Source organism: Phyllostomus hastatus, unplaced genomic scaffold, assembly GCF_019186645.2.
Source record: "Phyllostomus hastatus isolate PE091 unplaced genomic scaffold, TTU_PhHast_1.1 phas_contig_90, whole genome shotgun sequence".
Lineage (NCBI taxonomy): Eukaryota > Metazoa > Chordata > Mammalia > Chiroptera > Phyllostomidae > Phyllostomus > Phyllostomus hastatus.
The window spans coordinates 5,064,230-5,078,921 of NW_025333984.1; the positions used below are offsets into that span (position 1 = coordinate 5,064,230).

Sequence of the window (14,692 nt, forward strand, 5' to 3'; positions counted from 1 at the left end):
GTTCCTTTGAGTGCAATCCTAAACCTTTTTTTCACTCTATAACAGCAGTGTCATTGGACTTACTGTGATGATGAGCATGTTCTATAACTGCACTCTCCAACATGGTAACCAATGACCACATGTGGCTAATGAGCACTTGAAATGTGACTAGTGCAACTGAGAACTGCATTTCTAATTTTTTTCTAATTAATTTAAATAGGCACATGTAACTAGTTACACTTGTATCCGATAGCACAGCTCTATATGCAATCACATCGTCTCTCTTGGCTTCAAATACCATCTATGTGCTAGTGACCCAGACCTTTCTTCTGCGCTGTGGATGCATATGTATCTATACTAACAAACCTAGGGTCCCCCTCCTGCAACATACTGTGTGTTCTGAGGTTTATGTATAAAGCCCAAGGATCAAGATAAAATTTGGTTTCAGTGCAAATACTACTAAATGGGCAGAAATAAAAAAGGATTTCATTCAAATGCTTACTTAACTATTTCCACTCTATGATCCAGTAACTTGAACTCTGGACAGAGCAACACATGGTTAATTTCTATGTAGGAGAGGCCAACAAAACGAATGCCACAGGCTGGGTGTTTATAAGAGATAAGGCACAATTCAGTTTAACTTTTCAGCTTTGGATGATATACCTTTTTTTGTACCAAGAACAGGATATTTCAGTATCTTCTTTCAGCAGCAATGTCAGTTACTGCTGAACTACCTTAGCTCAAATTTGGCTTTCTAAGTGTTCTTTTTGCCTTCTTTCTAAGCATGAGAAGACATAGATATTTAGTTATTTGCTCTCTTGGATACCTTCAGTAGAAGTAATGGAAGCCAGCAACTGAACTTACTTAGCCTTTCAGGCTAAGTAAGCCTGAAGTCTTTGGAAGTCTTAGCCCTTAAGACTTCCAAACTCCATGACCAAAGGATAATAAAACCCAAGGCAGAATAAAGCTCACCTAAATTGTTCTGTGCAAATTAATGGTACCAAGGACAGGGACTGTGTTTAAACAAACATGTATAATCCACAGCCCCAAGATAAGATCCAAGGCCCACTCATCCAAGGACTCAACCAAGATAAGGCAACCGGTTTGATTCAGATTCATGTGGTCATGTACTCTTTCCCATGGCAACCATACAGTGTCCATTTTCCCCTCCCCATAACAGAGTACAATTAGATAAGCAAAGAACAGTTTGCACAGAAAGTCAATGATGATTTGCTTCAAACGGATACAAATGAAAGAATGAAAACAGTGAGAAAATGATGTTCTCTCTAATAAAGAGATCCTTTGAGGGGATGGAGCTTAAATAAAAGCCCCTAATTATTTTAAGGAAAAAAAAGGTATGCCTGGTATAAGAGGGACTCTTCTAAAGTAATACAAAAAATAAAGGAAAACATTATGATTTAACATGCAAAAATAACAAATGGGTAAGAAAAATCTTAAAACATAACAACTGTTTAAAAAACAACAAAAAAAACTCATAATCCTTATATACTTTAAACATTTTCTGGCCCTTCCTACAATTATCAATTCCATACCAAAGATTTAACTGACAGCAACAATACCAATAGCTCAAAGACGTTTCCAGCATTAGAAAAGTAGGTCATAGTTTCAAATTTTTGAAAGATTCTTTCCAGCCACCTGCTTTTTCTTAAGCTTAGCCTAAATGTTTTTGTGAAACAATGCTCATTTGTATGGCTGCCTAAAGAAAATGGAGAATATAGGATAAGATGGCAAGATAAAAAATGCACCAAAGAGGTGTCTTAAATATAGTGGGTATTCAAGTAAATGTTTGTTGAATGAAAATCAATTCCATTCAGAAAGATACTCACTGTTTGAAGCTATATCAATCAAAAGATTTTCTTCTGCTTCTGAGGGAAAAGAAGAAAACACAGGCTCAGGGAAGAGAAAACCAGTCATTACAACCGAAAGAAGTCCGGTATATGCCTAACTAAATAACTGCTTCTCTCAATCACCACTCCTAGGTCTTAGAACACATTTTTTAAAAAATCCTTTGCTTTTTTTTGTTTAACATTTAAAAATTATTTTAATAACACTAAGTATTAAAGATCATGAGCAATTCAACTAAAAGAAAAATGCACTGAACAAGTAACCGAATGGAATGCCTCAAAGCAAATCAAGGAATTACAATAGCAGGGAGCATAACATGTTAATTCAAGTGAAGACATGTTTCAATCCCCCCAACTATAACACACAAATTTCCTATAATCTGTGTCTTGAGATAATTCTTATAAGAAGCCAAGGAAGTGACCCAAAAAGCCCAGAGGTGAATTACTTTCTTAACTCAGATCTAGTCTCTGAAAGTTCAACCCTGCCCCACATAGGAAGAAAGTACGCACAAAGTTCTTTACCTTCAGGCTATAACTAATACCTATAGGTCTTGCAAGGCCTCCCACACCCAACAGGTATAATAAATTGGGGCAAAGCACAGTCTCCAACTTCAGAGTTCTCTTTCCCTGCCCTGTGGTTCTCCTGGACTTCCTTCCTTACCTTTAGTGTTTAGACTCAATCCATCTCTTCCTCTCTGACTTCCCTGAATTTGGCCAACAGCACTTGCCAGACCTTCCTGGCTAGTTGCACTCTGGGTACTGACTCCTTTAGATTAGTCTGGATCTACTATGGCCATATGGAGTAGTCTCAGCCTTTTCTAGTGCCTCACTAGATATGTGTATTTGTGTATTTGGCCCCATTATTCAGGTACAACAGAAGCAACTGGTAAGGGCCTAAATTGTCTAATATTTAAAAAGTCTCAATCCCCTCACTAGCATGATGAAGCAAGGGACAACGGGGCACCAGAACACAGCTATTATATGTTTCCCATTGTTCTTCAGTAACTTTAATTCTTTAAAACCTGAGTATTTATAGACTTTTCAAAATGGAGGCACAGGTCAGGAAACAAAATATATGAAAACTTGAGGTAGCTGTTTCTTTTGTTATGGGGAACTACTGTTTGTGAGTACACACATTTTCCAAGATTCCAATCTCACAGTCTTCTGTGTATTTCTTATTAAAAACAATACTAACAGAACAGGGTAAAATAAAATCTAGAAGGTTCTGGCCGGTGTAGCTCAGTGGATTGAGCGTGGGCCAAAAGGTCGCCAGTTTGATTCCCAGTCAGGGCACATGCCTGGGTTGCAGGCCAGGTCCCCAGTGGGGGGGCACACAAGAGGCAATCACACATGGATGTTTCTCTCCTTCTCTTTCTCCTTCCCTTCCCCTCTCTCTAAAAATAAATAAATAAAATCTTTAAAAAGAGAGAGCCTCTAGAAGTAGTATCAAAAGGTATAGAGTTAATAGCATATCAATGTAAAGTTGTGTTCTTTGGCTTTTCCCCTCTGTAAAGGGCTGGGTATGTAACAAAGGATGCTACACCCTGAAAAGTGAAGTGACTACAGCAACTTGCAAGGTATACAGGTGCCTTGTTCACTGTCTCTCTCACACAGGGCAAACTGAATGGCTAGGACTTCATTTTTCTATTCTATACAATGTGGATGCCATTCATTGCAGGTATTTTCAATTCTTACTACATGCTCTCTTAAAAAGTCATACCCACTTAGTATTTCTACTTACAAGAATAAATCCTAAGGAAATAATATGTAGGATGATTTATGTACAGAATTGATCACATTACTATTCATACTAGCAGAAAAAAACCCAAATGTCAAACACAGAGAAATAATTACATTATGGGCCATCCATAAAACAGAATACTATACAGCTATTAATGGCATGGAAAAGCACTCATCATATGATGGCTTGAAGAACAGACAAAAAACCATATGCAGTTTGAGTCCCACCCACTCTAAAAAGTTCTATGTGTAGGAAAAGGGAAAATGTTACGTGTTTATCTCTAAAGGATGGGAGTTTACTTTGCTTCATACTTTTCTGTTCTTTCCAAAGTTTTTATAGTACATACATCACTTTTGTGATAAAAAAAATTCAATGCAGTGTAAGAAAGAATCCTTGCAAGGTAGAATTCAAGTTTCCCAAGGAGCTACAGCTGATACAGAATGCTTCTTTCTGATGAAGCCAACGCACCCACTGGAAACATAATGCATTTGTTCTCTAGTAATCGATTTCCTTTTGAGAGCAATGTGAGATGACAGAAGCAACACCTCCTACACAGTCCTCCCAACTTTTTGATTCTCATTGTAGCAGATGAAACAACAGATGTTCTGTTCTCCCTCTCTAAATTTGAGGGCAAAAAGCCAAATACATCCTCCCCTGAGTCGTTTTTCTTATGATTTACCACTGCCAAGGTTTGAGAATCAGCACAACTGAGTATACGGTATTATGATATTTCAAGGCATATTGCCAAATGTTTTAATTTCAGACAGTGAGGGGATAAAGTGCTGAATGTGTGTGAATCCAATCAGTATCAAAGTATCATTGATACTTTACAATGAGCAGTGTGTAAGTTAAACCCAAGAATGTCATTTAAATCCATATATAAGTCAGACAGCATAAAATATTACCTACATAGGTAATAGACTACATACATTTCTAACCCCCAGTCAGGGAATCAGTTGAAAAAAAAAAAATATATATATATATATTTGCAATATAAACCTTTAGCTCTCTTAGACAATGCATTTATGCTCTTCTCAATGGTAGATTTATGCAAAGTGTGACACGTTTCATTTTACAGTGACAAATTTAAATATGTACAGTGTTATACAAGGCAATAATGACCATAGAAAAACATTATAAAACTAGCTAGGCAATTAAAGCTAGTACCTTGAACACATTTAAAGTGGCTATTTATAGGAATGATATCTTGAACAAGCTGTTCCTTCGCGTGCAACTGGATTATTAACCTAGGAAACAGAAGAATGCATCAACGAATAGCTACTGAAAAATCCGAACATTTAACAACAAAATACACTGCTGTGTTGTTATAAAAATCTAGTCTGTATTGATCAGGCTTCCTGTAGTTTGTACCCTGGGTCTGAGCATCATGACAGCTAGATATTGCTCTAGGTCTAGAAAGACAGTAGTGGTGATCAATGTCTAAATACCCACACTGGTGCCCTACAGAACATAGAATAGTCTCTATCCTAAGAACTTACAATCTTAGGAGCATGAATTACAGCACGTTCACCTTCAGAGTATGCATACCAGAGTGAAGAACTAATAGCTGGGTGTGAACTCCATGAGGGCAGGGACGATGGATATATTTTTACCACAGTATTTCTAGCACCTAGCACAGTGCCTAGCACCTAGCAATCACTTGAGTTCGTAGAACAAATCAATGAGAAATTTCCTAAATTAGCTCTTCAAACAATTCAGGTTCATGGAGGACTAAGAGGAGGTGCCCAGACAGGTGGATTGGTCCAAATAACCCCAGTGACCAACAAGGTAGAAGATATCATCAGACTGCCTCTACATCCCTTGTTTTTACTCTGCTTTTCCAACTTCATGCTGATAGTTCTAGGTAAATATGACTGAAAAACTTGGCCCTCCAGCATAAAATGTGAGACTTCTAAATTCCCATGTATTCCTGAAATATTAATTTTCATTTACTATTTATCTGTTGTAGCTCAGAATCAAGGTATAACCTACTGGTAAATGGCCATTCTGAATACACCCCACCTCCCCCAAATCTAGCCCTCCTCAGGGGGTTCTTTTTGCCAGGAACATTCTTACTGAGACCCAACTCAAATATCACCTCTTGTGTGACGCTCCCCCAATACCCTCAAGCAGAGCCAGAGGCCTTGTCCCTTCCTTTGCTTGCCCCTGAAATAGAGCACTTACACACTCCATTATAGTTCTATTTATCTCCCAAATTGATGTGAGGTCCTTGAAAGCAAGGACCCTAGCATACTCACTTTTGCCTTCTGCCTAATACATAAATATTGGTTGCATCAAACAGCTAGATTAAGCTATAAACAGAGATGAATTTCTAAATGAAACTGTTCAACTTCTGACATTAAAAATGGCATTGTTTTGAAGGGTTTGATTTCTGTTTTGTTATCTTTTGGGGAACTTGTTTCAGTTTTATGAAGTTTTTCAAATGTGTTAACTTTTAAGGAGATAACCTAGGGAAAGAAATGGCTTAGACAAAACTAAGGGAAATAACCTAAGAAAAATAATGCTGTCTTTCTGCTCTGATCCTAATTTGTAGGGGTTTGTGTTTTATGGTGACTAGGGGAATATGGCATTCTTTCAATCTACAAAGTTAATGAGTTGAGCAAAGAGTCTCATAAACCCAGATGGAGACCAGAAACTAGATAAAGGCTGACAAATACCATATGATCTCACCTTTAACAGGAACATAATCAACAAAACAACCAAGGAAAATATAACCAAAGACACTGAAATAGAGAACAGGCTGACAGCGACCAGAGGGGAGGGAATTTCAGGGGGAAAGGGGAAGGATTTGTAGGAACTGGTATAAAGGACACATGGACAAAAACAAGGAGTGGGTGGAAACAGGAGGGAGGGGGGAGGGCTGGGGAGGCGGGATGGGAATAAAAGGCAGAAAACTGTACTTGAACAATTAAAATAAAATAAAAATAAAAACACAAAGAAAAAGTTTAGCAAATGTCCCAATATATTGTTACTCTAATATAAGGAAAACATTATTATTGGTACTGTTGTAATCTTTACCCATTTTAAATAAAAACAACCTAGTTCTAAATTTAAAGAAGTTTCAATCTGAAATAGAGAACATTGGCATGAAATAGGAGCAAACTAGAAAAACTAAATAAACAAATTTTATGAATAAAAAAAGGCTGACAAATAAGGGTCAAGGAAGAACTTATTTTCATGAAAATGAACACATACCAATGTAATCTCAAAGTAACTAGACTAGAAATGGTCTTAAACATTAGCAGTAAGGCTTCAACTGGAACGTGATGTTAAAAACCATCACACAACAGGCAACATGGATGGACTTGAAGGCATTATGCTAAGTAAAATTAATCAGGCAGAGCAAGACAAATATTGTATGATCTCAACAAAAACAAACAAAAACTCATAGAGAGCACATTGGTGGTCTAGAGGCAGAGGAGCAGGAAACAACGGAAACAAGAATTTGGTAGCTGTCAAACAGAACAGAGTGACAAATTGTAAATGTGGATTTTTCAGCATTATCCCTAGGAAATACTTTGATTTGTTCAAGGAAAGTTAAACATGAAATAGCAGGTTGCATCATAACCTATATTCCTTGAAAAAAAAATAAATATTAGTGTTCGTTTAAAAAAAAACATATTTTTTAACTGCAATGTTAGTCTCTCGTGTACATTTCTCCATGGTTGACAGCAATAACTACAGAACTACAGATCAAAATAGGCCAAAAGTAAAAAAGTTCTGGACACCCAATTCACAGAAGGAACCCAAAAGGTAAGAATTTGAGGGTTATAGATGGTATAATATCAGGTGTCTCTAATAAATTATTTCTAAAGAAACTTCTCAGACATTATATTTCTGAGATATGTTACATGGGTTTAAATCTCGGCTGTTCTGCATCCCAACTGTGAGCAAGTGACTTAACCTCTGTGCCCAATTTCTCTATCTGTAAAAGAAGGGTGATGATGAAAATATTATTATTTCACAGTACTGCTCATATGAGGGTTAAATGAACTAATTCATGAAAATGCTTTGAAGAGTAGCTGGCACAGATCAAGCATGAAGTGTTAGTTGTTGCTATACCCCCATAATTTACACAGACATGGACTGCAAGAGTTTGATTTTATGTGGGAAAGATACAAGTAGTCAAGAGAGCTACCACTGCCAAGTTTAAAAGTTCCTCTAGTACAAGAGCTCAGATAGAGTGAAACATTTATCTCGAGGCCAGCTGTTCACTCCCTTATTAGCTGAACAGAGTTCCAAAACTACGGAACCAAGGAACCAAGGGAGTAGATCGGGGGCTGTGATGATCTCAACAATGTAACTATTTTATTTAATCTGCATAATTTTGTTTTTCACATAGGAGGAAACCAAGACACAAACAATTTACTGATTTTCCCAAGGGCCACATCTCTCCACCCTTTTCTAGCCTTTGGAAGTGGGGGTGGTAGTCCATGTTCCAATTTACTTTCTTGTTAAATTGACTTTCATTAAATTGGTCTTCAGAGTTTGAGGAAATCTTGGAAAAATAATAGGAATTTCTTACATCAATCTGACTGACCAAGTAGCACCTAGGGAAGAGCTACTTCATAGAGCCAGCTGATGTCCAGTTAGGCTGTCAGCAAGAGTGTCAGAAAAGGGCAAGATAGGTCAGTGGGAATTTCTTCTGTAAAACTAGACATCATAGATACAGGTTGAGTCTGGACCATCTAAAAGCAAGGACTGAGAAAAACTGTTTTTAGGTAGAACCTAATGTTAGGTGATGGCAGGATTTAAGTGATCACCAATTTTTAAACTCTAATGTCAAGAAACCTGTGAACAATCAGGGGAGGTAGCCTGATCACACAGGGGTAGATAGGGGCCTATTACATGTAACGGTCACCATAGATACCTTTAAAATGAGGCATTAGTGGCAAGGGAGTGAAATCAGCAGCTACACTGATAACTTATCAAAAGAATCTTTTGATTCATTGGTCACCAGTATTTACTGAGCTCCTATGTGTTAGGCAGAGTGAAAGGTAACACAAAGATAAAATGCCAAATGTCATATATATTTCTGCACATTTCATGACTTTTTCTAACAGTCAAGTCAATAAATGAGGCAGTTACTGGGATACACTAAACCATTACTGAATTAATGAATATGCTTTCTAGCAAGTGGACTAAAGGGGTGGGGAGACTAGAGCAACAAGTTGAATGGGGTTAAGAAAAGGCACTTCTGTTAAGGTTAACAATGAAGTGATTCTATAGCACTTTTACTTTTTCTAAACCACTTTCACATTTATTATTTTCTCAGTTCCAACCGCAAAGGCTACAAGGTAAGCAGTTAATATTTTTATTTAACTGATGAGGACACTAAGGCCCAGAGAGCTTTACTGACTTGCCCAAGGTTACACAACACATGTCAGTTGCAGGGGCAGGAACTAAAAACCCAGGCTTCCTGCTTCCCCACCCATTGGGTCCTTCCACTGGGCCACACTGTCAGGAGCAATCCAGCGGCTTGTAAATTGAGGACAAAGCCCGTGGTTAGAGTACTCGCACTTCACACCTGGCCTGAACCTGTTGTCCAAGCGGTATCAGTGTGAGGAAGGTGGGTGGCTCTTCATGGTTTGGGACTGGGAGGTAATGGCAGGCTCCCCTCTGCGAGAATCAGGCGGTTACTTACTCATATTGCCCGTTCCTCTGGGCTAGGGTCAGGACGCACGGCTCCTGGAGTGGACCTCTCATCTCTATACCCTCGACAGTATGTGCACATTAGTCAAGGGTCTGCACTAGAAGTGCTGCCAGAGAAGGGTGGCGAGGTGCGGAGTTGGGGGAGGCTGCCGCCCCTTTGCCTGCCCTCCCCTGTGCCGGAGGCACTGCCTCCAGCGCCGACCCCCTCCCTGGCTAGGCTCGGCCTCCCGGCTTAACCGTCCCGCTCCCCACCTCAGCAGGGTTCCGCAGTCCCCTCATCCCGACCTCCCACCGCAGCCCTCCGCGGCCTCCCCTCCCCCTTCTCTCTGGCGGATACTGCTAGGGGCTGGGCTCCGGCTGGGAGCAGCGGCTCCATCCAGGCGGCCTCCGGTCTCAGTGGGGCTGCAAACTGCCGAGGGATCCGACGACACTGCCTCCCGTGTCTTCCTACCCACGCGCCTCGGCTGCGCGTCGTTTTAAGAAAATCGCTGCCGCCGAAAGCCTGACCCGAGAGAGAGCGGCACCTCGCGCCCCCACCGATTTTCCAGGCCGCCGCAGCGTCCGCCCCCTGCGGCCAATATGAGGAACTGCAGCAAGAGACCCGACGGACCGGGGGCGTCTCCACCACGTCCAGCAACGAATACGTTTTAAATGCTGCCCGTGAGTGACATCAGAATTGTTCTTGGGACTTTGAAGATTGCTATGGAAACAAAGCATAGTCATACCTATGCGGGAATTCAAAGGTATTGAGCCAACAGAACCACCATCATCCATTCAAAATATCGTTATTACGGTTATAGCACACCATGTTGGTTATCCTATCTCTCCAAATGTCCCTTCCTCCCCCTCCTCTTATTCCTTCCACCCTCAAAATCCGAAAAATGCCCAAAGCTCAGGTCTTCGTGACTCCTATAGGTCACCTCTATACAGGCAATGACCAATTATATGTCTCTGACCTTGACCCCCTGCCTAATGTACCCCATTGTTATCACAACACTGAATAACAAAACTAACTCATCATAGTTTGTCACAGTCATGTAGGCTTGAAACTTTAAAGCCATATGCTTTCTTCTCTCCTCATTTCTCTGTATCTAATCAACCAATAAACCTTGTTAATATTTTCTTTGGAATTACCTTTAGATTCCGTGTTTTCTCTCTATTCACACCACCATCACTTTATCGTAAGCCTTTGTGATAGATGTCTCCATTGACCATTTTACTCTGTTGACAGTTGTAAGGATACTATTCCCAGAGGAATGCTTCAATTGTTACTAATTTGCTCAAGAATCTACAATGGACTATATATCAAGACTGATTTTAGCCCTGGCTGGTGTGGCTCAGTGGATTGAGCACTGGCCTGCAAACAGAAAGGTTGCGGGTTGGATTCCCAGTCAGGGCACATGCCTGGGTTGCAGGCCAGGTCTCCAGTACTGGGAAGGTGAGAGGCAACCACACATTGATGTTTCTCTCCCTCTCTCCTTCCCTTCCCCTCTCTAAAAATAAATAAATGAAATATTTTTTTTTAAAAAAAGACTGATTTTAAACCTATAGTAATGCAGACAGTGTGATATAGAAGTAGGTAGACCAATGGAACAGAATACAGAGCCCCAATACAGATCATACATATGTGGACAGTTGATATGCAGCATGTACATTTGAAATCAGCAGGAAAATGGATTATTTACTAAATGGTGAAGGGACTATTGATAATCTTCGTGGAAAATTATAAAATTAAATCCCTACCTCACACAATAGAGGGGGAATTAAATTCCAGGTAGATTAAAGATCTAAATGTGAAAAAGCAGATCTTTAAAACTTTCAGAAGAAAATAGGAGAACAGCTATATGACCTTGGAATAGGGAATGAGAATGATTAGTTAAAATACTAAAAAGCACAGCCCTGGCTGGCATGGCTCATTTGTTTGAACTTTGGCCCATGAACAGAAAGGTCACAGATTAATTCCTGGTCAGGGCACATGCCTTGGGTTGTGGGTTCTGTCCCCCATCAGGATACATGCAAGAGACAACCAATTGATGTTTCTCCGTCACATTGATGTTTCTTTCCCTCTCTATCTCCCTTCTCCTCTCTCTCAAAAAAAATAAATATTTTAAAAGATGTTAAAAAAGCACAAACAATAAGGAAATTGATTGACATATTTAACTATATTACACTCCAAAATGTATGCACTCCAGGATAACATAAATAAGTTAAAAGACAAGCCACATACCGGGAGAAGATATTCACAATACATATAACTCACAAAGGATAACCTGGGAGGTTCTACACTTCAGCTGTTATCACCTTTCTGACTTTGTCTTCTACCATTCTTTCCAACTCACTCTGCTTAGTCACATACCTTCTTGTTATTCCTAGGACTTGCCAGACACACCCTTGCCTCAGGGACTTTGCATTTGCTCTTTACCCTACCTGCACTATCACTTCCTTCAGGTCTTCACTGAAATATCACTTTCTCTGTGAGGCTTTCTTAAACAACTTTATTTAAAATTGTAGTTCAACAATCTCCTTTCCCAATACTGTACACATATGCTCCTTATCCTTCTTCCCTGTTTATTTTTCTCCAGAGGATTTTTCACTATTCATTATTCTATCTATTTTACTTATTAATTTTGTTTACTATTTACCTCCCTCCACTAGAATGTAAGTTCCACGAGGGCAGAGATTTTTGTGTGTTTTGTTCTTTGCTTTATTCCCAGTGCCTAGAACTATTTCTATAACAAAGTAGATGCTAGAAAAATATAGATTAAATAAATGAGTGAATTAGTATCCAGAATATATAAGAACCCCTATAAATCAGTGACAAAAAAAGAAAACTAGTAGAAAAATTTACAAAATTCATGAATAAGAAACTCAGAGTCAAGGAAACCCAAATGGCCAATAAACACACAAAAAGATGCCTCACTTCATTACTCTTTAGGGAACATGAAAATTAGAACTATGAGCTACCATTTCACAACCATCAGTTTGGCAAAAATTAAAATTGAGACAACACCAAGTGTTGTTAAGGATGTAGAACAAATAGAACTCTGGTCACTGAAAGGAGTTTAGTTGGTAGAACTGCTATAAAAAGGAATTTGACATCATATAATACAATTGTATGTAATACACTTCAACCCAGAAACTCAATTTTTAGTTATAGATCCAGGCAAAATTCTATACTTTGTGCACAAGGAGACATGTAAAAGAATGTTCATTGCAGCATTATCTGCAATCTCAGAAAAAAATGGAAGCAAATTAAATGTCCATCAGCAGGTGAATGTATAAATAAACCATAGTAATCATGAAGTTCATTACTATCTTGAAATTACAATAAACAAATCAAACTATATGTATTAACAGAGTTAGATCTCAAAAATACAATTCTGAGCATAAACAGAAAATTGCAAACATGTATGGTATACCATTTATATAAAGTCTGAAAATACTGCATGTTGTTTATGGCTATAAGATATAAGAGTATAAGTATATAAAACATGAAAGGGCATAGTCATTACCAAATATGAAAGAGGTAGAATACTAAGACTGGAGAAGAGCATACAGGGAATATCAACTATACCTATAATATTCATTTTTTAACACAATCTGAAAGTTGATGTTGCAAGATTTGATAGATTTGGGTGGTTGTTACATATATTGATTTTGTATTTCATGTCCTTTCCTGTATTTTAAATTATTTGTAATCAATGAACATGAAAAAACAGAAATAACATGTAGGGGAGGGTTAGAAATGACAAAAGCTGAAAGCAGGACAAGGAAAATGAGGATTGAGAGACTTTCTTAAGATGTGTCATGGAGTTCACTGGAGACCACAAAATAAGTGGCTTCAATAAGTGGTGAGGGTAGAAACAAGGTGATAGAGAATTGAGAAGGGACTGGATCATGAGGAAATGGAGGTGAGAGACCCCCTATTGAAGAAGTTTGGAAATAAAAAGGAGTGAAATAAAATTTTAATTAAATTAGTTAGAAGGGCCAAACAGAAATAGTTGGCAAAACCTGAAGTCACTTTATTAATTTTTTAATCTTCCCCCGAGGATATGCTTATTGATTTTCAGAGAGAGAAGAACAGGGTGGGGAGTGGAGAGAGAAACATTGATGTGAGAGAGGAACATCGATCAGTTGCCTTCCATACACACCCTGAGCAGGATCCAACCCACAACCTTTTTATGTATGGAGACGGCAATTCAACCAACTGGACTACCTGGCCAAGGCGCCTAAAGCCACTTTAAAACAAAGAGGAAGGTGCCAGTGAAGAGGTAGACATTTAGGATACTAGAAGAGGAAAGCAGAAAGGTAGCAACAAAACCCCCTAGTGATTAGGAAGAACAAGGATCCAAGGTGGAGATGGAGGTATCAATCTTAAGAGGATACTTTCTCCACCAAATCTATAGTATCCCCAGCACCTAAACAGTGCCCTGCATATAGTAGGGTACTCAAATATATGTTGTAAATAATAAGAGGTTGTGAAGAAATGGAGGTGAGGACACTACAAACTGTGCTCTCTCACAGGAGAAATGATGATTTTTTTTCAGAAAAAAAGTAGAAACTGGATGTTGTAATAACAATAATCCCTAATCCTGGTGGCTAACATTGAGCAGTCATGTGACAGACACTCTCCTCATGGCTTTACATACATACTTCCATTTAATTCTTACTAAATCTCTGTAAAGTGGTAATACTGCTTCCATTTTAAAGATGAGAAAACTGAGACTCAGAGTTTTAGCAATTTGCACATTAACTAATAATTGGCAGAACTGAGATTCAAACTGGTGTTTGTCTGAATCCAAATCCTGAGTTTTTTAACCAGCATATTTTGCTGTTCATTCAGTATTAATAGTGCTAAGTGTTTATTTTATTTATTAATTTATTTTAAAATATTTTATTTATTTTTAGAGAGAAGAGAAGGGAAGGAGAAAGAGAGGGAGAGAAACATCAATGTTAGAGATAGAAACATTGATTAGTTGCCTCTCATATGTGCCCCACCAGGTAGAGAATTCGCAACCCCAGCAATGTGCCCTTACCAGGAGTTGAAACAGCGACCCTTCGCTTTTTGGGACAACGCCCAACCAATTGACCCACACTGGTCAGGGCAGTAAGTGTTTATTTAGAACTTTGGATGTGTCAGATACTATGGTACCTCCTGTACCTGAATTATCACATTTAATCTGATGAATTTGAAGTTGTGAGTAGAGGAGGGTTTGAGAACTTCAGTAGGTGTAGAAGGAGGGAAGAAACTGATGGAGAGTGATAGTGAACACAGAACAGTTAATAAAGGGTTTTAGAGCAACAGAGATAGCCCAATGGGTGGCAGATGGCATGAATTTCTATAGTGATCCAAATGAGCATGTGTCTGGAGCTTTCCTTGGCAATGTTTGGCAGATGGAAAGCAGGAGTAGAGAAAATATACCAAGAAGATGCA

General features: G+C 38.8%; 1 protein-coding gene across 3 annotated transcripts in view; it reads right to left on the reverse strand.

Moving 5' to 3' along the window:
• Positions 1-10,335, reverse strand: part of OCRL (OCRL inositol polyphosphate-5-phosphatase) — a 48,109-nt gene extending 37,774 nt beyond the window's left edge. For 2 of the 3 annotated variants that reach the window (XM_045852240.1, XM_045852239.1), the window contains exons 1-4: positions 9,596-10,335; positions 9,251-9,330; positions 4,753-4,832; positions 1,827-1,865 (exon numbers count right to left, since the gene is read on the reverse strand). In XM_045852240.1, coding sequence (XP_045708196.1) covers positions 1,827-1,865; positions 4,753-4,832; positions 9,251-9,330; positions 9,596-9,634 — 238 coding nt within the window. In that variant the 5' untranslated portion in view covers positions 9,635-10,335. The remainder of the gene's footprint in view (positions 1-1,826; positions 1,866-4,752; positions 4,833-9,250; positions 9,331-9,595) is intronic. The other variant, XM_045852242.1, reaches the window with a different exon arrangement.
• Between the last annotated feature and the right edge of the window lie 4,357 nt (positions 10,336-14,692).